The 24,796-nt window shown below is 63.1% G+C and overlaps 2 protein-coding genes across 2 annotated transcripts in view; one reads left to right on the top strand and one right to left on the bottom strand.

Moving 5' to 3' along the window:
- The window catches only part of SLC9A8 (solute carrier family 9 member A8), a 261,909-nt gene that overhangs the window by 198,094 nt on the left and 39,019 nt on the right, over window positions 1–24,796 (bottom strand). The window contains exons 13-16 of the mRNA XM_056108471.1: window positions 22,368–22,479; window positions 21,000–21,220; window positions 20,026–20,172; window positions 19,503–19,629 (exon numbers count right to left, since the gene is read on the bottom strand). Coding sequence (XP_055964446.1) covers window positions 19,522–19,629; window positions 20,026–20,172; window positions 21,000–21,220; window positions 22,368–22,479 — 588 coding nt within the window. The 3' untranslated portion in view covers window positions 19,503–19,521. The remainder of the gene's footprint in view (window positions 1–19,502; window positions 19,630–20,025; window positions 20,173–20,999; window positions 21,221–22,367; window positions 22,480–24,796) is intronic.
- Window positions 11,597–14,513, top strand: SPATA2 (spermatogenesis associated 2). The gene is made up of 2 exons (XM_056108464.1): window positions 11,597–12,012; window positions 12,781–14,513. The coding sequence occupies exons 1-2, from the start codon at window positions 11,677–11,679 to the stop codon at window positions 13,981–13,983; spliced, it is 1,539 nt and encodes a 512-aa protein (XP_055964439.1). The 5' UTR covers window positions 11,597–11,676; the 3' UTR covers window positions 13,984–14,513.

Here is a 24,796-nt window from a genome sequence, read left to right on the forward strand (position 1 = left end):
ACTAGCAAATGGCCAACCCCGCCTTCTGCCCTGGTGTCCTGGTGTTCAGCAACAACCCACAACGGGTACCAAACGAACCAGGCCCTCCCTCATGGTTTCCCACACTAGGGGAGACCCTTGGGTCCTGATGTCGGCGTGGAAGTAACGCTGGTTCTGCTCAGACCTCCCTGTGAAGGCTGGAGCGATCGGCCTTGCCCACCGCCAACCCGGGTTTGATTTCTGGCATTTCATGTTTCCCTGTGCCTGCCCGGAGCGATTCCTGAGTGCAGAGCCAGGAGGAACCCCTGGGCACCACCAGGTGCGTCCCCCCACCCTAACCAAAAAGGTAAACTAAGTCCCAGACAGGTTAGAGAGCTTGTGCATGTCACACAGCTGGAAAGTGGCAGGGCTGGAATTTGAACTTGTACCTTTGGGCTCCAGAATCACACTGCTTTCCTCCTCAGGGTTCATCTTGCTTCGTCATCCACAGCCTTTGTGATTTACCCTGTATGGTTGGCTTTTGTTTTGTTTTGTTTTTGGGTCACACCCAGCGATGCTCAGGGGTTAATCCTGGCTCTGCACTCAGGAATTATTCCTGGCAGTGCTCGGGGGATCATATGGGATGCCGAGGATCGAACCCGGGTCGGCCGCATGCATGGCAAACACCCTCCCCACCATACTATCGCTCTGGCCCTGTGGTCGGCTTTAAGGGGAGAACAAAATGAGCGGTTTCTGCCAAAAGCCCTTCAAATCCCAGTACCTGAAGATGGGGATTTTTCACTCTCCTCGAACTTGTGGATTTGGGGCTGGAGCAATAGGACAGCAGGTAAGGCATTTGCTTGCACGCTGCTGACCCGGGTTCAATCTCGGGCATCCCATATGGTCCCCCCAGTGCTACCAGGAGTAATTCCTGAGAGCAGAGCCAGGATACAGGGCTGAGTGTTGGTGGGTGTGACTGCCCCCCCCCCCCCCCCGCCAATGTAGATTGGGCAAAAATGGAAGAAATACATCACATTGCAGAGCGCTAGGACACAAATTAAGAACATTACTTATCATAGTCCCGCACGGCAGAGCCTGGCAAGCTCCCCGTGATGTATTCGATCTGCCAAACACAGTAACAACAGAGTCTCACTATGGAGACGTTACTGGGCCCGCTCAAGAAAATCGATGAACAACGGGAGGACAGTGACAGTGACAGATCATAGTATTTGGTGTATTCGTCTTTAAACCTAGAGCCGCACGATTGGAGGGAGAGCTCAAGGGGGCTGAGTGCATGCTTTTATCTGCCGCAGATCTCGGTTCGAGTCTCAGCACCGCATGGCACCCTGCACAGCTAGGGGTGGTTCAACCGTCCTTCGGTAAATACATCTCATGTTAGAAAATGGAAATTTGGCCCAGGTGAGCCATGTATTAACTGGCAGTAACTGTCTCATTTGCCAAGCATCAAAAATCAGATGGGCTGGACACGTAATGAGGTTTACAGACAACCCCTGGAACTAGAGCCATTACTACTGGATTCCACGGGACGTCAAAAGATCGCGTGGACGCCCACCTACAAGATGGTCAGACTTCTTCGTCAAGACCCTGAATGATCGGTTTGAGGCTCTGCATGTTCCTAGAACGAACAGATGCCATTGGGCTACGCTGGCACGCAACAGGGATGAATGGAGATGTTACTGGCACCCGCTCGAGTAAATAGATGAATAACGGGGGATCAAGTGATCAAGTGAACTTTCTCATAGGCTGGAAGGAAAGTTCTGTGGATTGTTAGAATCCGGGCTCTGGAAGACCCTGCTAAGGAAGCAGACAGAACTCGGGGTATCTAGAACTTGGAAGCTCTGGGTTACTTTCCCTCCCAGCTTTCTTCCCCCTTGGCCCTACCCTCTGTACAGTCTTTCTAGCCCCAGGTTACTGGTTTTTTTTTAGAAGCAATGTACGATCATCTGGATGAGCAGCTGACTCATCTACGGCCAACCCTGGGCTGGGTTTACTGGGTGGAGCTGCTCTCAGCTGGGGCTACCTTTGGACTAGAACATGGCTCGCAAGTCTTTGTAGTCACTGGCACTTGGGTTTACATTTAAGGAAGAGGGTGGGGGAGAAAGCTCTTCTTGCAGATTGTGAAGGAGCCTGCCGTGTGCCAGTGTTTCCAGATGTGACTTGTTCAGGGTTGCAGGCCTCTCCCAGAATAAAGCCTGGCTTCTGGGAACTGGAGGGAATCTTCTGCCTGGGGCAATTGCTCTTGCACAAGATGTGCATCGTGGCCACAGCCTGCGGGTTTACCTGCTCCGGGCATTGGGGAAGCAACGGGCCTGCAGCCAGTTTGGGGAGGAAGGATGAAGAAGAGCAAATCCTTGGTGTGATCTGTGACAGGTGTGGTCCGGGACAATCTCTTTCCACCTGTATGGCGTCAGGAGCCCTGGCAACCTTTCCCGTCTCACAGATGCAGAAACTGAGGTCATTTATTCTGTGGCCTACAGAGGTCACTCGTGGGGATGTGAACCCAGGTCTCCCAAATGCAGGGACATTAGATTTCACTGTGCCACAAGGTCACGGTCACGGTTCTCCTATTGTTCATTGATTTGCTTGAGCGGGCCCAGTAACGTCTCCATCGTGAGACTTGTTACTGTGTTTGGCATATTGAATACAAGTAGTTTGCCACGGGTAGCTTGCCAGGCTTTGCTGTGCGGGCGAGATACTCTCAGTAGCTTGCTGGGCTCTCTGAGAGGGGCGGAGGAATCGAACCCGGCTCGGCCGGGCCGGCTGCGCGCAAGGCAAACGCCCTACCGCTGTGCTATTGCTCCAGCCCCATAGGGACTTAATTTTTGTTTTACTCCGGATCACACCAAGGCATTGTTCGGGGATTACTCCCAGTTCTGCACCAAGAAATCAGTCCTGGTGGTGCTCAGGAATCATACGGGACGCCAGAGATGGAACTTGGGTCAGCCACGTGCAAGACAAGCGCCCTCCCTGCTGCACCATCTCTTCAGCCTCTCAAATCCAGATGCTTGAGGTCCTGACTTATCTCCCATGACTGCAATATTTTAGCTCCCCCTTGGTGATTCATGTCCCCAGGCAGCTGAACTGAGTCCTCATTCGTGCTTAGTGTAGGGGTCAGATCTGGTACCTCGAGCCACAGAGAGCCTCTGACACATTTCGTCAGGCAAAACCATTCCCGCCCCAACCCTACCCTTTGTGGCAGTCACGGGTGCCCCGCACTTTAACGGGGGTGCAGGGATCAAATGCATGGTCTGGCACCAGATCACAACCAGCTGTGCTGCAGGGCTCATGCGGAGCTATGAGCTGGGCATCCAACTGGTGGCCTGGTGCCCGCCAGGATCCATCACTGAACACTCTGCCTGGGTCCCAGACATGGTATCTTATGTTTTGTATCAATATGGCATCATAATTTTTCCACCCACCCTCACTCAAGCCTTAGAGTCTGTTACTGTCATGATTTAGTTTGATGCTCAAATTGTTCTGGCCTGGGCCAGTCTGAGAACCCCCTAACCTAGTTTTTGTGTCTTTTTTTTTTCTCCCTCCTTTTGGGTCACACCTGGTGATGCTCAGGAATCACTCCTGGTGGTGCTCAGGGGACCATACGGGATGCTGGGAATCGAACCTGGGTCGGCCGTGTGCAAGGCAAATGCCCTACCCGCTGTACTATAGCTCCAACCCCTAGTTTTTGTGTCTCATCCTGATTCATGCTATCCTTTGGTACTTCCGTTAGGCTCAGTAAGATCTTTCAGGGCCAGGCCATACCTCCCTTGTTCCTGTTCTCACTGACAAAAACACTGAGCACCAGCTGTGAGTTAGTTGGCTGAAATTGAGTTCCGTTGCAGTTCTGGGATTCTGAGCTAGTTCTGTGGTCCTCCAGCACCCCCAGAGGGCCTGGCTTTGATTTTTGCAGGAAGTTGAGTTTCAGCTTTTTTCAGTCTTGGCCTTGATCAGCCTTCTCCTAGTCCAGCCGGAAAGAAGGCTACATGTTGTTTAATTTTCATTTGGTTTGGGGGGTCACACCTGGAGGTGCTCAGGACTTACTCCTGGCAGTGCTCAGGGGGCCTTATGTGGTGCTGGGAATGAACATGGGTTGTCCGTGTGCAAAGCAAGTGACTTGTTCCTTTGTCACTCTTAGGCTCCTAGATATCCTTACCTGTTATTTTTTTTTTTTTTTTTTTGCTTTTTGGGTCACACCCGGCGATGCATAGGGGACACTCCTGGCTCTGCACTCAGGAGTCACTCCTGGCAGTGCTCCAGGGACCATATGGGATGCTGGGAACCAAACCCGCATCCTTACCTGTTGATCTTTCCTCCTTCCTGAGACCGTCCCCAGTTTGTCCTATCCACTGCTCTACTCTTGAAGTTCTAACCTCCTCCCGTAACACTGTCTTTTGTATTTTATTCGTATTTTCACTTTTGTTAGGAGATGGGAGTCTTTGAGGGCAGGGCTGTGTCAAAGCTGGCACACTGTAAACAACAAACATCTCCACCAGAAACAGTTTTGGGACACCCTCACCGGATGGCTCCAGGGAAGGGAGAAATGATGTAACCCGGGCAAGCAGAGTTAGTCTGTCTTCACGGAGCTTAGTGACCTCTGGAGGAGAAAGACAGTAATAGGAATCACATCATATATGAGGACGGCTTGAAGAGACGCTCTTAACTATTGTCTCAAGTTGACTTTATACACATATACATATATATGCGCATGCTTAGACAAGAGAGGATTGGTTTTGTCTTGGAGGGTGCTATCCCCAGCAATGCTGAGGGGTCCTGTGTTGCCAAAGATCAAAGTGGGGGCTCCCATACATCAGTAAACACTGCAGTCACCTCCCCAGCTCCCAGTTAATGTTTTTGAGATTATTTTAATTTTTTTTTAATTTTTTTTTTTTTTTTGCTTTTTGGGTCACACCTGGCCATGCACAGGGGCTACTCCTGGCTTGCACTCAGGAGTTACTCCTGGCAGTGCTCAGGGGACCATATGGGATGCTGGGAATCGAACCCGGGTCGGCCGCATGCAAGGCAAACGCCCTACCCGCTGTGCTATCTCTCCAGCCCCTCTCGAGATTATTTTTAAAAACTTTTTAGTTTTTGGTTTCTGGTCCACGTTCAGCAGGCTCAGGTCTTACTCCTGAGTCTGGTGGGGCTCAGGAGATCATATGTGGTGCCCAAACTGAACCCGGGTCAGCTGTGTGCAAAGCAAGTTCCCTTACCTACTGTACTATTGCTCCAGTTTCTGAAGGAAATTCTATGTTTTCTGTTTTTTCTTTTTTTTTTTTTTTGGCGGGGGTGGGGGGAACATACCCAGAGGAGCTTCTGGCTCTGTGCTCAGAAGGGATTCCCGACATTGGGATCACTCAGGGACCATAAAAGGTGCTGAGGATTGAACGGGATCAGCCCTGTCGAAGGGCTCTGGCCCTATAGGTCACTTTTGTGATTAAAATAAAACTCTAAAAAATAGAAAGTAGGTAGATTGTTCTTTCTGTCGGATGTTAGGAAGTAGAGGCACCAAATCACTGTCACACAATCTGTAAATCATTCTGTAATGCAATTTGAAATGGATGCTCCTGGATTCTATCACCTCCAGCAGACAAATCTTATATGGGTCAAAGATGAGAGTGAAGCTCCCCTTGAAGTTTTTTTTTAACTGTCATTTCAAATCTTTAATCAAATTCCATCAAAGATTTTTCAGCCATCATTACACATCATGATTAGCTTTAATGAAACAAATTTGATTTCTTTGTATAAATCAGTGACAACGAAATAAAAAGTTAAACTGGAAAAGCACTTTATTAACCTTTGTTTCAAACTTTATTCCCAGGTTTCTTCAGCTTAACTAGCTGCAAAGAACAAATACTGTGTAAGTAAAAAAAAAAAAAAAAGAGTTGCAGTGTCCAACTTAAAAATTTAGATGTAGATCCTTGAACGAAGTTTTTTTGGGGGTCATACCCAGCAATGCTCAGGGGTTCCTCCTGGCTCATGCACTCAGGAATTACCCCTGACAGTGCTCAGGGGACCATATGGGATGCTGGGAATCGAACCTGGGTCAGCCGCGTGCAAGGCAAACGCCCTACCCGCTGTGTTATCGCTCCAGCCCCCTGCTGTAGTTCTTTTGCGTGTTGGTGTGCTATGGGCGGCCACTCGGTGATGCTCAGGGCACCGCATGGGGGCGCCGGGGATCGAACCCGGACAGGCTGCGTGCAAGACAAGCGCCCTCCCCGCTGTCCTACCGTTCCGGCCCGGGGGTCTTTCTTCAGCGCCCCCAAACGCTCAAGTTAGGCTCAACACACGACACTCACTCCGCATAAAGGTCGGTAAAGCTCGTGTACCACCAGGGGCGCCAGGGCGGCAGGGTCAGCCCGGGCGCAGCGAGCCCTGCCCGAAAGCGACGGCCGGGCGCAGACTCGCTCTCAGGCCCCGCGCCGCGGCCGGCGGCTTTTATAGGCCGGCGCGCCGGGGTGGGCGCGTCCAAGTGCCGCGGCCGCTGACTCACGTTCCTGATTGGCTGCGCGCTGGAGCGAAGGCGGGCGCCCGCGCCGCGTCGCCGCCCTCTGATTGGCCAGTGCCCAGAGGCTCCGGACGCCACGGCGGGTGCGCGCCGAGGGGCCCTACCTCGCGAATTCGCCTGGCTCCTTCCCTCCGGTTTCACGTCCGCGCCCTGGTCGCCTCCCTCCCTCCGAGCCGGCCTCCCGCGGTTCCCATGGCAACCCGGCGAGCCGCCAGCCGGCCGCGGCGTGCGTCACTTCCGGTGCGCGCACTTCCGGCCCCCAGCCCATCGCGACGGCGGCCCTTCCGGCGGCGAAGCGGCTTTCCCGGCCTTCCCCGCCGGCCACTCGGCCTCCGGCGTCTCCCTCCGGCGCCGCCCCCGGCGTTCTGGGATTCGGCCTTTCCGCCGCCCCACCCGGCTCGCCGCGCGGGGCCCGGCCTCCGCCCTAGGCCCGCCCCCCGGGCGTCACTTCCGGGCCGAGTGCTTCCGGGTCGCGGCTGACCCCCGGGTACTGGTCTGGGTCCCCCGCAGCCGGCCGGAGCGGCGAGAGCCCAGCCGGGCCCGGCTCGGCTCCGGCGGCGGCCGCGGCTCGTGCTTCGTGCGCTCGGCGGCCGCGCCGGGGTGAGTGCGGGCGGCCGCGGGCGGAAGCGGCCTCCGGGGCCCCCCGGGCGGAGGGCGGGGCGGGAGCGGGACCCCCCGGGCGGGCCGCGGGCACCCCGCGCCGTGCCCAGCGCCCCGCCCGCCGGGACCAGCGTTGCGGGCTCCTGGGCCCGGCCCGGGCCGGCCTGGGCCTGGGCCTGGGCCCCTCCTCGGCCAGGCTGAGGGTCCTCCATCCCCCCTCCCCGCCGACCCCGCGCCGGGGGTCCCGGGCCGAGCGTGACCTTGGTCGGGTCGCTCCGGCTCCCGGGCCGCCGTGGCCCGCCGCCTGCGGGGGGCGTGCACCCTCCGGGCCGCCCGCCCTTCCTCCTCCCCGTCGCGTCCCGTCCCGTCCCGGGGGCCGGGGTTGGGTTTTTTCCCGACCCAGGCGCCCTCCCGGCGGCTCCCGCCCCTCCTCCCTGCTCAGGTTTCTTTCCGGGGGTCCGGGACGTCGCCGCAGCCCGCTGGGGCCGTGGGGGACCCTCGGGTGGGTTTTGCAGCCGTGCGCGGTGCTCGCGAGCCTTGCACCTTGCAAAGTGGGTGCTGCAGCCTTGCTCGGTGCTGGCGAGCCTTGCACCTTGCGAGGAGCCGGACCGCCCCGCCCCGCCCCTCCCCTCTCCTCGCCTCTGCTCACCGGGCCAGGTGAGCCTGGAACCTTCGGACCCGGGCAGTGCCGGGACCGAAATAGCGCCTTCCTGTGCAGGGAGGGGGTGGGGGGCGCCTTCCCAGGCGGCCGCGCGGGGCGGGGTGCGTTTTCTGCCTGAAGGGGCCAGCTGAGCTCTCGCCAAAGCTTTGCTTGCTACCTAGAATCATTTCATTTCCACTCGGGGATTTTAAATAGATCTGGCTTTCCTTTGCCGTGTTTAAAAATAATCAGTAAAGAGAAAAAAAAAGTCCCCCCGGCCTGCCGGATATCTGGGGGACACTGAATTGCTTTTCAGTCCCCCACCCCACGGCCCCCCTCCTATTGTGGGTGAGGGAAATGGTGACAGGGAGCACTGGGCGTTGACATGACTCTTAGGGATGTTCATTCACAGCGCCCTCCCCTCCCCCCTTGCACTGGCACATCTCCGAGTCCCCACCCGTGGTTTGCTTGGAGGCATGAGCGCTGTCACCGCGCTGTCTGGGTCCCCTGGAACCGCGCTGGTTTTAGTTTTTCCCTGCAGTCCCAGGGAGCCTGTTTGTGTTTTGTCGTTCTTGCGGGGCGCCGGGGAGGCACTGCGGGCTCTGTTCAGAAGAGACCCCGGCTCAAAGCTCCCTGGATCCCCAGAAAAGACTCAACGCGGATGATGTCAGCTGCCCGCCACTGGCCATCCTGGGCCGGCCTCTCCCCAGGCCCTGGGGCTGACATCATTCCCAGATCTGTGGGTGTGCGGGAGACGGGACTTCTGCCACCGTAGGAATTTGGGGGTCTCGGCTCGCCCTGCCCACCCTGGAGCCTGGTCCGACCCTGGCTGCGGGCTCGCCTGGCTTCCGAGCAGTGTGGCTCTGGGGCTGGAGTCGGGGTTTTTGCATAAGCTCTCAGTTCCTGTCTTAGACCGACTTTTTCTTAGCCTTGTGATTTGAGAGCGGGGGACTTGGGCTAACTGAACCCCGGTTTCGTGTTCGGCTTTATTTCCTGGGTTTGGTTGGGGGACAGTGCTCAGTGGTTGGGAGACCTTGTCCCCCCGGGGTGCGCCCAGGCCCGGGAGGCAGCTCCGAGGCCTTCGTTCCCTCCTTCCCCGGGGCTCTGGGCGGGTGGCCCTCTCAGCCCCCAGCCCTGCTTTCTCCCCGCCGAGAGGTTCTAGTCTTGTGGCGCTCAGTGGGGGAGTCAGAGCACGGCCGGTCACCTGCCGGCTGGGCGTCAGATGGCAGCTCTGACCTGGCAGGCTTGGCGGGGCAGGTGGTGTCCTGGCCGGGCCTTGGTTTCCGGAGGCAGTGGGGGAGAGGGAGCGGGATGGTGGCCGTCGCGGGGGAGGCCTGTCCCACGAACCCTGGGTTTCCATCTCCTTCACTTCTGCCCCGCTTGGTCCAGGCTCCCTGCCGAGGTCCCCCGCCCCGAGGCCTCATCGGTTGTTTTGCAATGAGCGTGGCCCAGGTGCCGTTGCAGACCTGTGGATGCCGCGGGGTCCGACTGCAGGAGAGGCTTCGCCTTGGGGCGCCAGGCCCGTCTCCTCGGGGAACAATCCAGTTCTTCCTGGCCCAGTTCAGGAGTGACCTGGGCGGTGCCGGGCTCCTGTCCCAGCTCTCGTTCACCTGCTGCCCCCTCACCCCACAGCAACCCCGCGGAAGATGGGGTCAGGCTGGGAGTCACGCCCCTCCCTCCCCGGGCCACTTAGAGTGCGGCAGTGTGATGCCACGCCTCTGGGCCTCACGGTCTCTCCCATCTCTCTGCCCTCGGCCCTTCTGTGCCTGCAGGCCTGGGGAGAAGCAGGTGAGGCCCTCTGAGTGCTCACGCGTCAGTGCTCACATAGCACCCTGGGGAGTAGACTGTGCCTGGCGCGCACCCAGAGTCACTTGTCCTGGGGGAGGGGACCAGCAAGGAGGGTGGGTGGGTCTGAGGGGGTGGGGCCAGGGGCCTGAGGTGGCAGGGGCAGAGGGGACTCTGGCTGTGGGGAGCTGCCGCCGCCAAGGGGGGCTTTGACTCAGAGGGGGGATGTGACTGTAAGGGGAGCTGGTCTGGGGGGCGTCTCGGCGTGTTCATTCCTGAGGTGTGGAGTCCCCGCAGGCTCGGAGAGACCCACGTGGCGTCTGGACCCCTGCACACCCCCGAGCGGCCCCAGGACGTGCTCTGCAGAGCGTCCCAGCCGGAGCAGCGGTGCCCCTGTGCCCACCTGCCCCGTCACCACTGTCCCCCAGTCCTGCCTCCCCCCACTTCCCTGGCCCGAGCCCCCGAATCCTGACTTGCCCCCCGACCCGTGGTTTTGAGTGCCTTGCCCCTGTGCTGGGTGCATTGAGGCGGGTGCTGTTCAGTGGTGTCCTGTGGGCCATGTGGTGCCAGGGTCAGCCGTGGCGCCTCCTGCTGCCGGGCACGTGCATTTGCCCCGGAATGGTCCCCGTAAACGGCAGATATGGTCCTGTCACTCTCCGCGGGCTCCCGGTGCTCTGGTGCCTCCCAGGGGTGCTTGGATTCAGACCTGGGGCCTCACCCAGGGGTGCTGCTCTCGCGGCGGCCCGTCTGGGAGCCCCCGTGAGCTCCACGCCGTTGTCCTCGTGTCAGGCTCCTTCCTGCCCGGAAAGCAGGAACCAGCCGGCTGGGACGAGCTCAGCTCTGCCTCGAGGTCGTTGTCTTGTAACTTGGGCCCATCCCAGGTGTGTGTTGGTGTGTCCCTGGGGTCCCTGTTCCCGACTGTATGGGGAGGTGGGAGCCCCCCCCCCCCCCCCGCCTTCGGCTCCATCTTTGCCTGCAGATGTGACCGCAGCTGCTTGGGGTGGGAGTGAGGACACTTTCCTTCTTTCCTTTTCTTTCTTTCCCTTTTCTTTTTAATTCTTTTACTTTATAAGTTCACAATACTTGATTACATTTAATATTCAAACACCAATCCCAGCACCATGACACCTTCCCACCACCCAATTCGGCCTGTATTTTGTCTCGTCTGTCATACAGAACTGCTGAACGCGCTGACAAAGAAGTGTCCGTATAGGAAACAGTGTGAAGATTGTTCTGTTTTGGCAGGAGCCAAAACATTCTATTAGATATCACTAAATGTCGTCAAAGTTTGGGTGATGTGAGCTTTAGAGTATATATCTGAAAATATGTATATATATATATATTTCCCTCTATGATTGGTCTCCTGTCTGAACCCCATCAAATATGGTGTGGTAATTATGGAGAGTGGGTAGGGCGTGTCTCACGATGTGTCATGCGGCCGCGTGGTCCAGGAACATGTTCACTCCTATGTGAGGCTCGGCCGAGCCGGTGGGGCCTGGTGCGTGGCGGCGGTTGGGTAGTGGAGGTCGGCTCCCGGGGTGGGGAGGGCTCTCACCCGCCCCCCTCTAGGGTACCCCTAGTGAAATGGGGACCTCATTTTTTGCTCCCTTCTGGGAGAAGCCTTCTTGTTTTTTAGTTGTTTTTTTTTCCTTGGGGGTCCACAGCAGGCAGTGATTGAGCTGGGGTCCTCTCTTGTCTGAGACGCGTCCCAGTGCTTGAGCTGCGGCCGGCCCTGGGGACTTTCTGGAATGGCCTGAATGAGACTCTTCATTAGCTCAGTGGGTCTATTTTTTTTTTTTTTTTGAGGGATGGAATGTGTCACACCCAGTAGTGCTCAGGGGTCACTCCTGGCGGGGATCGAACCCGCTGTCCTCCTGTCTGTCCTTTCTAAGTCTGTCTTGGCCCTGCACTCTTGCACGAGGGCCGCAGAGAGTGATGGGGTGGGCAAGGAGGCCCCCCCCACCCCCGGCTGGTGGTGCCCGGGGTCCCTCGGGCCACGTCCAGCGTCTGCCTTGCCTCCGCAGCCGCCGCCCGTCCGAGGAGCGATGAGGATGCCGGCGCCGCGCGTCCTGCGCTCCCTGCAGGCGGACGGCGTGGCCGCGCGTCTCCCCCTGTGCCCGGCTGGTGCCCCGCAGCCACGGAGGAGATGAGGTAGCCGCCGCGCCGGCCCATGGGGAAGCCCAGTTCAATGGATGCCAAGTACCGGGACGACTTATTCCGGAAGTACGTCCAGTTCCATGAGGGCCGGGTGGAGCCCAGCGCCGGCAGGCCGCGGCCGGGCAGCGAGGAGCAGCTGGGGGCCGCCGCCGCCGCCCTGCTCAGCCTGCCCCAGGGGGACCCGGCGGACCGGTTCCGGCTGCTCCCCTTCTACGAGGTGGTGGAGAGCTCCCTGCGCGCCGTCCGCTCGTCCAGCCTGCGGGCCCTGCACTGCGCCTTCGGCCTGCTGGAGACGGTGGGCACCAACCTCTTCCTGCACCCCTGGAAGAAGGAGTTCCGGAGCATCAAGGTGAGCCCGGCGCCAGGCAGCAGGGAAGGGGAGGCTCCGGAGGGGCCGTGGTGGGGAGTAGCTGGGACAGGGGGTGGGCGGGGCGCGGCCGCCTGGATGTCCTCGTGGGGAGGCGGGTGGGGACAGTCGGCGGGAGCGGGTCACTGGAGTCTGGCCGGTGGCAGCGGGTGTGCAGGAGAATCCCCGCCGAGTCAGGCTTCCGTGGCAGGCTTGGGCTTGAACCCAAGGTCTTGTGTGTGGCACGTTCGGGTCCGGCTGTTAGCTGTGTGACGGACTCTTGGGGCCTTCGAGGAAGGGGCAGGAAGGGAAGGCAGCCCCTTCCGGTCTGGGGCTCAGCCCCGGGCAGCAGAGACAGTGACGGTGTCCCGGGAGCCTCCACGGCAGACCCGGGGCCGGCAGGGGTGGGTCGCGTGTGCGCATGCAAAGAAGGCAGGTCTGCAAGGCGGGCAGTGGCTTGGGGGTCCCTGCCGTGGCCCCACGCACCGCCAGCTTTGTTTAGTTTCAGTTTTTTTGTCTTTGGGTCGGGCCCTGCGGGGCTGGGGCTCTACTCCTTCCTGGTGGGCCCCACTAGCTCGAGCACCGCGGACCCCTCCTGGGCTGAGCCCCGGGCACCGAGCACTGCCGAGCGGAGCTCGTGAAGGGAAGCTGGGTCTGCGTTTCCGCCCTCCCGTGCCCTGCCCCCTCCCGGCGGGCCCCCCGCTCCGCGCAGGCCGCGGTGGTGCTGGGGGGCGAGGGAAGAGCCACGCCTCCGCTGCCCCTTCCTTGCAGACCTACACGGGCCCCTTCGTCTACGGCGTCCGCGCGGCGCTGCTGGAGGCCGACGTCCGCGCCATCCTGGGCCACCTGGGCTACGTGCCCGAGCCGGGCGCTGCCTACCGGCTGGCCGAGCCGGCGGGCGCGCTGCAGCTGAAGACGGTGGCCTTCGAGCTCTTCCTGGCCCGGGTGGAGTGCGAGCAGCTGCTGGAGATCCACGCGCAGGTCCGGGACAAGGGCTACTCGGAGCTGGACGTGGTCAGCGAGCGCCGGAGCAGCGCCGAGGACGCGCGCGGCTGCGCCGACGCGCTGCGGCGCCGGGCCGAGGGCCGGGACCACCTGTCGGCGTCCATGGCCCGCGTGGCGCTGCAGAAGTCGGCCAGCGAGCGGGCGGCCAAGGACTACTACAAGCCGCGGGTGACCAAGGCCTCGCGCTCGGTGGACGCCCCCGACGGCCGCTGGGAGGGCCGGAAGCCGCCGCTGCGGGCCTCGCTGAGCCTGCGCAAGGAGCCGGGGGCCGCCGAGCCGGGGGACGCGCTGCGGGACGAGGTCCTGCGGCCGCCGCCCTCGCTGCTGGCCCTGGCCGGCGCCCCGCCCCGCGGCCCCGACGACCCCCGGGCCCCCGCCCCCGGCAGCGGCGGGCTGGGCCTGCTGCGCGCCTCCTACCTGGCGGCGGCGGCGGCGCAGGACGACCTGGACCTGTACACGGACGCGGAGCCGCGCGCGGCCGCCCGGCGCCAGCTGGACAGCGCGCGGCCGGCCGTGTGGCTGGTGCGGGGCGAGGCCCACCCGCTGTGCCACAAGCGCGCGCCCGAGCCGGCCCTGGCCAAGTGCCCGCACTGCGGTGTGCCCGCCTGCCTGCGCTGCGACGGGCCCGGGCCCCCCGCCAAGCCCGGCGCCTTCCCCGGCAAGGCGGCCGCCGCCGCGCAGGACGGCCCGGCCCCGGGCCCCGGCCCCCGGGACAAGTACGCGGCCCCCGAGCGCGAGCGGCCGCCGCCGGCCCACGCCAAGGCCAAGGCCGCCGCCGCCGCCCGCTGCGGCTTCTGCAACCGCCCGGGCGCCACCCACACCTGCACGCAGTGCTCCAAGGTCTCCTGCGCCTCCTGCCTCAGCGCCTACCACTACGACCCCTGCTGCAAGAGCGGCCTGCACGCCTTCCTGCCCCACCACCAGCTCGACTACAAGGCCCCGGCCTGCGCCCACCTCGTGTACAGATAGACGCGCCGCCGCCTCCGCGCCAAGGGCTACCCACCCCCCTCCCCGCTCCCCGGCAGCTCCGGGGCGCCGCTGCACGGCGGGGGGTTCGCTCAGAGCCGGGCACGGCGGGGTGGGGCGGGTGGGGGGCGCTTCTCGTCCTTCCCAGTCTCGCCGCCCTCCCCCTGCTCCTGGGGTTCTTGGCTCTGGCTTTGGGAGAGGCTTGCGGGGTGGGGGGGTGCTCCCTCGCTTCATTCCTCCCCACCCCACCCCCCCACAAACACACACACAGCCCCCGTGTCACCTCCCGACGTGTCCCTGCAGCGGGAGTGGAGGCCTGTGGGCGTGTGAACTGAGCCCTCCTGCCCCCCAGCTCCCTCCAGCCTCCCCACCCACCCCCCAGGTTTGCAGGTGACCCCGGCGGCAGCTCAGCCTGACCGGGGCACGCCGGGCCCAGTCGGGCTCTCCGGCCCTCTTGTTGTTTGCACACGCCCTCTTACTGTACTGTAAATAGATATTTTTGAGATTTATTTTTAAATAAATATTCAACTTGCCATGCGTGTCCAGGTGGTGGAAGGTGGTTCCGTGGCTGTCCCCACAGCGCCCACTTCAGTCTCCCCGGGCTCCCGGCCCTGCCCCTCCCCGCAGCGGGCGGAGGACAGAGACCCCGGCTCTCCCGACACCTACCTCCAGCTGCACGCGGCTGTCGGCGTGGGCCGAGGGTCCGGGACCCTCTCCCGCCCCTCCACTCCGCTTCTCGGGTCTCAGGCCGGAGGAAAAGCACGTGGGCTCCCGGCCGCCCTGACGGTCCCTCCCCCCCACCCCCTGCAGCCTCTGAGCGCCCTTTGCACTAGCTCGGGCGGGGACCCAGCCGCAGCCTCTCCTGGGGCCCGAGCTGTTCCACGCCCAAAGGCCCCTCGCTCTCGGGAGAGCAAGACTGGGCTCTGGTGCTCCCTCTGGGGTGCAGAGCCAGGAGGGGGCAAGAAGACGGAGGGAAACCGTGTCCTTATGGATTAATAATGTACTGCAGCCATAAACGGGATGACGGGCCGGCTGGCGGAGGGGTCGCCAGCCAGGGGGTTTCCGGCAGAGGGAAGCCTGGGTTCCTGAGCCGATGGAAATGGGGCTGAATTCTGAGGCCACTGTGAATTTGCCGATGTTCTTCCAACTCCACCGAGTGACTTTTAAGCGTTTTCAACCTTCTCTGGCTCTTTTTTGATACCCACCAAGCAGAGCACATAGACACTCCGTGTACAGACTGAGCTGAATGTCCGCGGCTCCCTCGGGCTGCCCGTGTCCGTGTCCTTCCCGTGTGTCCATGCCCGCCCAGAGCGCGAGCTCTAGTTTTCTAGTTTTCCATTTCCGGGTCGCTCTGCACTACAGTAACAAACCTTTCAGCCAACCCTGATGCCACGTAACTTAGACCGCAGACCCGGCAGGACGGCCGGCTCGGCCTGGGGGCCGCTCGGGAGCCTCTTCCCCCGTACTGGATCCGGAAACGCGTCCCCTGTACCAGGTGTCTGTGATGGGGAGTGTTAAATAGATGCTAATTTAAAAATGCAGCTGTTTTGCATTAACTTTATACCGAGAGTTGAAATGTTGAGAGTCGATTTCAAATAATAAAGCGTCTTCCATTATTAAACGAGGCGTTTGGGTTGTATGTCTGGGGCCGCCCTCACCGTCGGACTTGGGTGCAGGCAGAGGTCAGCGCCCCCTCTGCACAGCTGGCCCGAGGGAAGGTGGAGGGGGCCCAGGGCTTGAGGAGTGACCCCCAGCAACACGGCAGTTGCTCTCAGGAGGCTCAGCCCAGCTCCAGGAATGTCCAGCAGCATCTAGCCGTGGTCAGCCGGTCTCTCCCTGCCCCCCTGCACCCAGCCTTCATGCTCTCAGCAGGGACAGCCCCCTTTCCCAGTCCCGTGCGAGGGTCCCAGAATCTGCACTGAGGGCCCATGGGAGTCAACTTAGAGCTGCGGGTGGGTCCAGTCTTCCCGGGGCCCTGCCGTCCCCCCACCCCTGTTCACTCGCCTCCCCGCTCAATGTATCCATCGAGGAAACCATTTCTGCTCTTTCCCTGCTGGATCCTGCGTCTGGGCCTCTGCCCGCACTGAGCCGGGCGCCGGCTCCTCTTCCAACGCTTCTGCTTCCGGCACGTGCTAGAGATACGTGCAGGGTGCCCGGGAAGAGAGAGGGAATGCAGACGCAGGGGAAGAGCCAGTCCTCGGTGGGCCTCAGTGCCAGGCCCCCCTGGGGTCTCAGGCACACGAGGCCCAGAGCCTGGGCCGCGTCCTGGAGTTAGGGGAGCCTGGCGGGGCCAGCTCTGCCTCCGGGCCACAGCTGTCCTCGAAGGCCGGGTTCCTGGGCCACCAGCACAGCCCTGGCCTTCCCAGAGGCCTCCGGCTCCTGTGGCCAAAGGGAGGGACTGCTCCCTGCCCAGGGACAGCCCCTCCCGGTGAGGGGCGGGGGGCTTGGCCGTGGGGACAGTGGCCCGGGCCCTGACCCTGCCTCTGCTTTAGTGTCTGGTTCTTGGGGTCACACCTGGCGTGCTTCTGGGACGACCCCAACCTCGGGAACAGGCCGCTCCTGCCGGGGTGGCCCTCAGGCCTCTGCGCTCTCTCCAGCCCCACAGAGGAGACTACAGAGGCCGAGCCGTCCATGTTCAGGCCTCTCGCTACCTTGGTCGCTGTCTTTTACCCCTGGCTCAGCGCTTGGGCTGTTCTCCTGGGCGGCTGTGACGAGGAGTGTGTGTCTCCGATTTCCCTTTGTTGCCATGACACAGGAGAGGGTGCGGCCCGGCCAGTGCCCCCCTGGGTGTGCCAGGATGACCGAGGCCAGGCCGGGGCCTGCCTGCTGGGCACCTCCGCCGCCTCCTCGACTGGTGACGGCCCTGAGCGGGGAGAGCTGCGTTCTCCAGGGAGGCGCCCAGGACACACTCCCGCTGCTTCTGCATCCAGGGGTGTTGTCCCCTGCGGGGCCGCTGCGAGTAAAGGTCGGGCCCCACCTCCCACCCCACCAGAGGATGGGCTGAGCTGAGCTCAGGGGAGGCAGGTCCAGCGCTAGTCAGCCCCAGCAGCAGCGTGTGTGTGTATGGGGCAGGAAGCCCACTGTCCTACCCAGGGGAGCTGGGGGGTGACACAGACCTGGGCCTCAGCAAAGTCCCGAAAGCACACTCGGACCGCCAGAGTCAGCAGCATTCGATTTTATTTCTAGTCACGTCTGCAGCCCTTGTGCAACTGTGGAGTGCAGTGGGGTGAAGCAGGGTCCCCGCGCAGCAGTGACTGTCCCCCCTCCCCCCGTGACCCAGGAGGAACGGCCAGTTAGCTCCCAGGAGCCCATGGGAGGACTGCAGTGTGAGCAAGACCCTCCTGGGAGTCTTGAGAGTGGGGGTTAAAAGCCAGGGCAGGCCGGAACTCAGAGGCAGGTCACCGCCATGAACAGGTGCGGTGGGGCCCACCTGCAGGAACAGGCGAGCCCTGAAGCCCACCTGGGCTGTGGCCTGGGTCCCCGAGGCCAGCGCTGGCCATCTGTGTGCCCGTCCACTCAGGGCGAGGGGGCTTTCTGTGGAGCATCACCCCTGGGGCGCCCAGGGGCGACTCCCAGCTGGTGCCAGGGATGGAACCAGCACCTTGGTGCACACAGCCTCGCTGCGGCCCTTTGGGGTGCCCTCCGGCCGCACCCAAAACCTTGGTGCGGGGTGGGGGGGGCAGAATCTGTTCTCTGGAATGGGCCAGGAAGAAAGTGGCACGGCCCAGATGGCAGAGCGGGCAGGGGTGCCGCCTGACCATGAAAAATCCCCCCACCCATGAAAAATGCAGGAGCTGAGGTGCAGGCCGGGCTGCTGGCTCTCCTGACGCTTCCCTTGGACACTCTCTCCCCGGGGACACGTCGTGGGCTCTGGGGCCAGGTTCCAGGTCAGACAACTTCAGGACTCTGCCTGCGGGGTGTGGAACGTGCCTGGGGAGGGCAGGTGCTGTGCCCTCGGGCAGGGGGAGTCCTAGCGGCAAGCGGTGGCTCTCCCTGCCTGGAGTTCCCCTTCGACTGAAGGCCAAAAGCACCCCAGGTGGGCCTGCTCCCAGGAGGGTGGTCACGCCACAGGGTGCCAGGCCAGCCCTGATGACTCAGGAGAGACGCCCCCCTTGCCAGTCCCTGGCCCCAGCGGGGGGAGGGAGCCCAGAAAGGTCGGTGCCTGACCCCACCAGAAGGCCTCGCACCCTGAGCTCTCCCCCTCCCCCCGTTTGTGTCCTTGGGGGGGTCCACCACTGCAGGACTGCAGAAGGCACGCGGCGACCCCAGAGAAGAGGCCCGGGTCCCAGGGCCTGCTGGGGAAGGCCTGCTGCCCACCCGGCTCACTGCTCTCCTGCTCGGCTCTGGGGCCCCGCGCAGGGGCCTCTGCTCTCTTCCCGATGCCCATCGCCCACCCTCCGTCCCCTCCCGAGATGAGCCCGTCATCCGTCATCCCCATGCTAAGCCGGGAGACAGCGAGTCAGTCCAGCGGCAGCTGCCGCCCTCCAGTTCCCAAGAGGAGCAGACGGGGCCAGCAGGGGGCAGCAGAGGCCCAGGCACGGCGGCGGCAGGAGGGTCCCTCGGCCGGCTCGGCGCCGAGGGGCGAGCAGGACGGGGCTGGCATCACTTCTCCAACCGTGCGGGTCCCGAAGGCTCAGACTGCAGGCGGGGGCGGGTCAGGGCTCGCGGGGCAGAATCCACTTCCGGCCCCCAGGACCTTCGGCTGCACGCGGGCAGGGCGGTCTGGCATGGACCCGGCTGGCAGCTGGTGCCCAATCCGGGTGTGCTCGCAGGGCTGAGGCTGCCAACGGCCGTGCGGGGGTGCATGGCGCCCACCAGGGGCTGCAAAAGCCAGCGACTCTGTTTCCTGTGGACAGGATTCCTGAGGGGGCCTGGGGCTGGGCCCAGGAGTGCACACGTGTATGCACGTGCATGTGTGTGTATGTGCATGTGTGCGTGCGTGCGTGCGTGTGTGTCTGGAGCCACGGAGTGAAGGAGTGTGCCTGTGTGTGAGTTGTGTGCCTGCCTGGAGCTGGCCCTGGGGTAGACAGTGTGTGAGGTTCTGGCGCGGCTGGGCCCCTGCCCAGGGCTCTGTGGGGGCCTCAGCAGTGAACGGGGCCAGTTTGCAGGGCCGGGGCAGTGGGTGACTGGGGGCGCCCTCAGAGGCCCCCAGGAACGGGCATCCAGGGCCAGCCAGGCGAGGGCGTTCGTCAAAGTGCACGGATTTCAATGGGACTCAGACAGCAGTGAGGGCCGGAGGGTCACATGCACCCTGGGCCTCAGGGCCCTCCGGCGGGCTCAGCCCACTGCCTCACCCCTCAGATCAGGGAGGCAGTTTCGGCAGCTGGAGGCAGGGTGGCCCCTTGTGTAAACATTCAGCCCATCCGGGAAGGGGAGGGCAGGGCAGGGCAGTGTGGGGGGGGCGCCCCGCCCCACCAGACCTGGCATCTCCCCGGCAGGGTGGGTGGGTGGCGGGGGCAGGAGCACCGGCTCACAGCCTGCACGGCTGTGGCCGAAGACACTCGCTTCCGGCTCTCGGTGACCGAGTGGGTGGCACCCACGTCACAGCAGCTCTTGCTCCTCGTCCTCGGAGCCCGAGGGGCCCTGGCGCACCTCCTCGTACCACTTGTTGGTGAGGGTCTTCATCTGGATGCGCCCGTGGTGCAGGTCCTGGCCGGGGACAGCGACCCACGTCAGGAGGCCCAGCCGGGGACGGGGCGAGACGGGGGCGTGGGGTCAGGGTCAGGGGTGAGATGGGGGCGTGGGGTCAGTGTTCCAGGGGCAGGGTTGGAGACAGGTCTGGGTGGGGGCCGGGCTCAGGCCGGGTCAGGGTCGGGGGTGAGATCAGTACTGGGGTCCAAGTGGGTGGCCTCAGTGTCCCCGAGGCCAGTGGGGCTAGAGAGGAGAGGGCCCCCCTTCCTGTCCTGAAACCCCTCCGCGGAGGCCGACTCTCATCCAGGAGCCGCTGTGCCCCACGGCAGCTGCTGTGCAAAAAAGGGGCCGCCCCGCGCCCACCCGGCCCCCCCAGCCGCCCCGTGCCCGCAGGAGGCAGTGGGGAGCCCGCACCTCCTGGGTGAGGCGCCGAGTGAAGAAGGGGTTCAGGTACTTGGCGTCCAGCCACACGAAGCCCTTGAGGTCCTGCCGCCGCACGTAGTGGGCCTCGTACTCCTCCTCCGTGAGCTCCGACAGGTGCTCCGACTCCACCGTGTTGCCCTGCACGATGAGGGGCAGAGGCCGTCATCCTTCCGGGGCCTCCCCTGGCCGACGGACTGACGAGCAGCTCTGTGCTGTGCCACCCCCCTCACTCCCGTGAATATCCTCTGCGGGAGGCGGCGGGGAGGCCCCGGCCTCAGAAGTGGGGGCCTGCTGGTGCAGGGGTCAAACCCAGGGCCTCGGCCCCTGAGCCCGGCTCTGGTTCCAGGCCCCAACTTCCGGGATCCTGAGGGCGGGCTGTGGGCACTCGCAGAGGCTCTCAGCCCTGGGAACCCACATTCCGACACATTTCCAGGCCCCTGCGTGGGCACCCCCGCACCCCGGTGCGGTACCTGCCCAAGGGGGCTCAGGAGAGCTTCACCCCTGCAGGCCTCAGGCACCAGCGGGAAACATCCCCACAGATGCTCAGCCTCTGGGCAATCGCCGCAGCCTCATTTGGGCCCCACCCCAGTGCCAGGGTGCAGCTGTCCTAGAGCGGGAGGAACTGGCCAGACGCTGCCCGGGGGGTTGGGGGGGGCGTGGGAGGGGGTGGTGTCCTCCTGGTGGCGGAGGGACGGGTCACCCAGAAACCGTGTCCCGCCCCTTCTGCTAGGGCCGCCCAGTGAGGGCAGGGACAGGCTGCTGAGGGCCAGGGAGGGCACCGTGACCACTGACCAGGGGGCCTGGGGCCTCAGCTGTCCTCTAAGAAGCCACGGTGCGTGCCAGCCCCCCACTCCGGCCCTCGACGGGAAGCTTCTAGAAACCCGGGGGGGGGGGTGCCCTCTGGGGTAGAACTTCCGGTGGGGGGAGGGGCGGGGGCGGGGCGGCCCACCCGGAGCGGCGCTCACCATCTTCTCGGTCTTGCTGAGGTTGACGTCCTTCCTGCTGCGGCGCCGCGCCCGGGCGTCCTCGATGTCCACCAGGCGGATGAGCGGCATGGTGCCCCCGCCCAGCAGCAGGATGGTGAAGAGGACGATGACGATGGTCGTGGTGCCGATGAGCTGCCGCTTCTCCATGGGCTCCAGGTCCAGGTGCAGGCTCAGCGCGTAGGGGATGGCGCCCCGCAGGCCTGGGGGAGTGCGGGTGACGCCGGGCTTAGACCCCGCAGGCCTGGGGTCGGTCGGGGGAGCAGGGTGGACCTTGGCCCCCCGGCCCCCGCAGGCCAGGCCCGGGCGGAACTGAGTGGCGGCTGGCGGGGTGGTCTCCGGGTCCCTCTCGAGCCCCCACAGCACTGGATGCACGTGTCACCGGGCACCCTGCCTTGCTCAGGGAGGCTCGGGCGGGGCAAGGGGGCCTGGGGCCACATCATCAGGGCCCCTGGCGTCGGTTGCCCCCAGGCGCAGGGCTGAGCTGGGGGTCCAGCGCTGGCCGCGGGGGACCCTGTGACGCCAGCTCCTGCAGTCTCCCCCGGGGGAGGGCGCTGGCTCCGTGTCCCTTGCGACTTTGGGGAGGCGGCAGGGAGACGCTGGGCTTCAGGGGAGACGGGACACGGGAGGCCGAGCTCGGAGGGAAGGAGCTGGGGCCACAGCCCGGGGAGCCACGTGAGAAGGAGGAGGAGCAGAAATGGGCCCCGGCCCTGGGGCGGCCAGTACTGGGGGGTCAGCGAGGGACCCAGGACTGTGGCTCGGGGCAGGTGTGGGGAGAGGGAGGAAGAACCCGGAGGTGGGCGGTGAGACCCGGCCCGGCCCCGCCCACAGCTCTAAAGGGCGCGTCCAACCCAGCCCCCAGAATCAGTGCAGAGCCAGGAGTAACCCCTGTGCATGGACGGGTGCGCTGCCCTAGACCCACCCCCAGGAACCCTCTGGCCACAGGGTTTCAGTAACAACACCAAGAGTCCAGCAGAGGGGCCGGAGCAATAGCACAGCGGGGAGGGCGTTTGCCTTGCACGCGGCCGACTTGGGTTCAATCCCCAGCATCCCATATGGTCCCCCAAGTAGAGCCAGGAATAAGAATAACTCCTGAGCATTGCCAGGTGTGACCCAAAAAAAAAAGCAAAAAAAAAAAAGAGTCCAGCGGAGAGCCTGGTGGGGAGCGAGGCGGGGCCCACGTCGGCTCCGTGCCAAGCCCCGCGGCTGTTCCATGTGGCCCCACACATCAGTCCGTGTGCTCGGGAGTGACTCCCACCTGTGTGCTCCGCCTGCCCGTCCTGGCCCCCAGGTGCTGGTCTGCCTGCCCGGCCTCCGGGTGCCGTCCCCGGCCGTGACCACCGCACTCACCACTGAACCACATGATGAACATCATCTTGGGCGTGATCTTGTGATCACGGAAGAAGTTCAGGAGGTAGGAGAGAGGGAAGATGTTCACCGCGCGGCCAAACAGCACCAGCACCTGGGAAGGCAACGCCGCGTTTCAGGACCCTCGGGCTGCTCGGGGCCAAAGCGAGCACAGCACGGAGGGCGCTGGCCTTGCCTGGCATGTGGTTCCCCCCCGCCCTGGGTTCCACCCCCGGCACCACCCTAGGACCCCCGCTCTCCCCATCCCCACCCCGCACTGCCAGGTCCACCCCCCACTGCCGAGCCAGGAGCAGGCCCTGAGCATTGCTAGGTGTGGTCCAAAATACAAATACTAAAACTTCGAGAGAAAGAACCCCGGGGCTGCGCCTCTGACGTCGGTCACCCCAGCCAGAGGACTGAGGAGGGACCAGCCACAGCCCTGGTCACGACAGCGGAGCGGAAAGGGGCCCCAGAGGCCTCACAAAGGGCCCCGCGGACTCATTTAGGGCGACCGCATCCTCCAGGCGGCCCGCGGGGACCCGGCGCTAATCATCCCCGCTGGACTAGCCCGCGGGGGAGGCCCGGACTCCCCTTCCTCGGGGTGCAGGAGGGCACCTGTGCTCCTAACTGCTCTCGCCTCAGTCTGGGCGGGGTGGGGGGGGGGCAGGGCCTTTGCTTTGCATGCAGGAGCCCCAGGTTTGACCCCCAGCACCATGCAGCCTCCGGAGCACTACGCCAGGAGTGGCCTGAAGCACATGGTTCCAAGAACTGTCCGGACCCACGTGTCCTGCCTCTAGCCGATTGTGTGTTGTGGCCTGGGGTTGCCTGTCTCAACAGCCGTCTCCAGGAGGAGGACGACCCACTCGCTTCTTTTTCCTCATCCTCACCGCCTGGAACTTGCCAACAGCCCAGGCAGGTGCCCACGCGTCCCGGGGATGCTAAGCTCACTCACTCTCTCTCTGACCTCAGCCACGCCTCCACTCAGGCCTGGGGGCACAGCCGGCCCCCCACGGCCTCCTCCTCCCTGGCCATCCCAGTCACACGCCAGGCGAGGTGCCGCTGACCGAGCTCCTGGCGATGGCCCTGGGGACAGGTGCCACCGTCTCCGTTTCAGAGACGAAGTGGGAGACTGAGTGTCCGTCCGGGGGAGGCCATGCGGGCCGGCCAGCACCCACTGGCCCATCCACCGCACACGAGGGGTGGGGGGGGCCCGAGTGGCCCCATCAGGATCTCCTGGGCTTCTTCCCTGATCGCCCTGAAACCCAATCCTGCACCCCAGCACTTGTGCCTCAGGCCTGACCCCATGGGGTGGGTCACTGAAGGTGACGTCAGCCGCGTTCGCTGTCCCAGAGCCACCTGAGCGGGAGCACTGCATCCTCGCTGGCGGGGGGAGGATCACGGGGTGGGAGACGCGCCTTTCCCTCCCCAGGACAATAACCAGGCGCGTATCTTACGAACACCAGGGGTGGAGGCTCTGGGGGGCAACACTGGGGTGAGCTCAGAGCCCCTCCTGGGGAAGGGGAGTGGGAGGAGGAAGCAGGGACCCCCCAATAGGCTCCAGCACCCCCCCCGCCCCTCACACTCGCTCCAGTCCCTGCCAAGAACCCAATTGACTGTTCTGCAAACAGTGAAACACCTTATCCGTGCTTTAAGGGCAGGAGGTTTGTCTTGTTTTGTATTGGGGCCACACCTGTGGTGCTCGGGGCTGACTCCTGGCTCTGTGCTCAGGGATCGCCCCTGGCAGGACTGGGAGAGAGGGCCCTGTGGGGTGCCGGGGATGGAACCTGGTTGGCGCAAGCAAGGCAGACGCCCTCCCGCTGTGCCCGGGCTCCGCTCAAACCTTGGAGATTAAAGTTAGTCTCCGACCGCCTCCCAGACCCAGGGCGATGCTGGTTCCCAGGCCTTCTGGATGAGGCAACGGCCAGTGCTGAGTCCTCCGAATGGATCTCCAGGGGAGGGAGGGCCCGCTGATCTTTAAACAACTGCCCAAGGCCACGGGTATCAGTGGGCATTAGAAGGACCGCGGCAGGCAGTCCGGGGAGCACTAGACATTATCCAGAACAAGAGAAAGAAACAGGCCCGGCTTCTAGCAGCGCAGGGCTGCACGTCCCGTTCCTATTTCTCTGCATCATATTGTCACACGTCGTTACCAATTGCACAGGTGACACCCGCCCTCCCCCCCCCTTTTTTTTTTGCCACCAGATGTAAAATTACATCAACATGCACTTTGTGAAAGGAGACTGACATCCAGGTCACTGGAAACGAGAAACTCAGCATGAACCCTTTTCCAGGGACGCTGCACACAGTCCCACCCCGCTTTCCTTCACCGCATGTTTGTGACGAAAGAAACTTTCAACGGAACAACGTCTATGTAGCTGTTGACTCAACCAGTTAACAGTTACATACATGAATCTGAAACATGTGGTCACTGA

The sequence above is a fragment of the Sorex fumeus genome, unplaced genomic scaffold, assembly GCF_029834395.1.
Source record: "Sorex fumeus unplaced genomic scaffold, SorFum_2.1 ptg000213l, whole genome shotgun sequence".
NCBI classification, from domain to species: Eukaryota; Metazoa; Chordata; class Mammalia; order Eulipotyphla; family Soricidae; genus Sorex; species Sorex fumeus.

Bases quoted from the DNA above. Each gene is read 5' to 3' on its own strand.
- SPATA2 (XM_056108464.1), top strand. From the start codon at position 11,677: ATGGGGAAGCCCAGTTCAATGGATGCCAAGTACCGGGACGACTTATTC. The intron at 12,013-12,780 runs GTGAGCCCGGCG...CCTTCCTTGCAG, and splicing joins AGGAGTTCCGGAGCATCAAG to ACCTACACGGGCCCCTTCGT.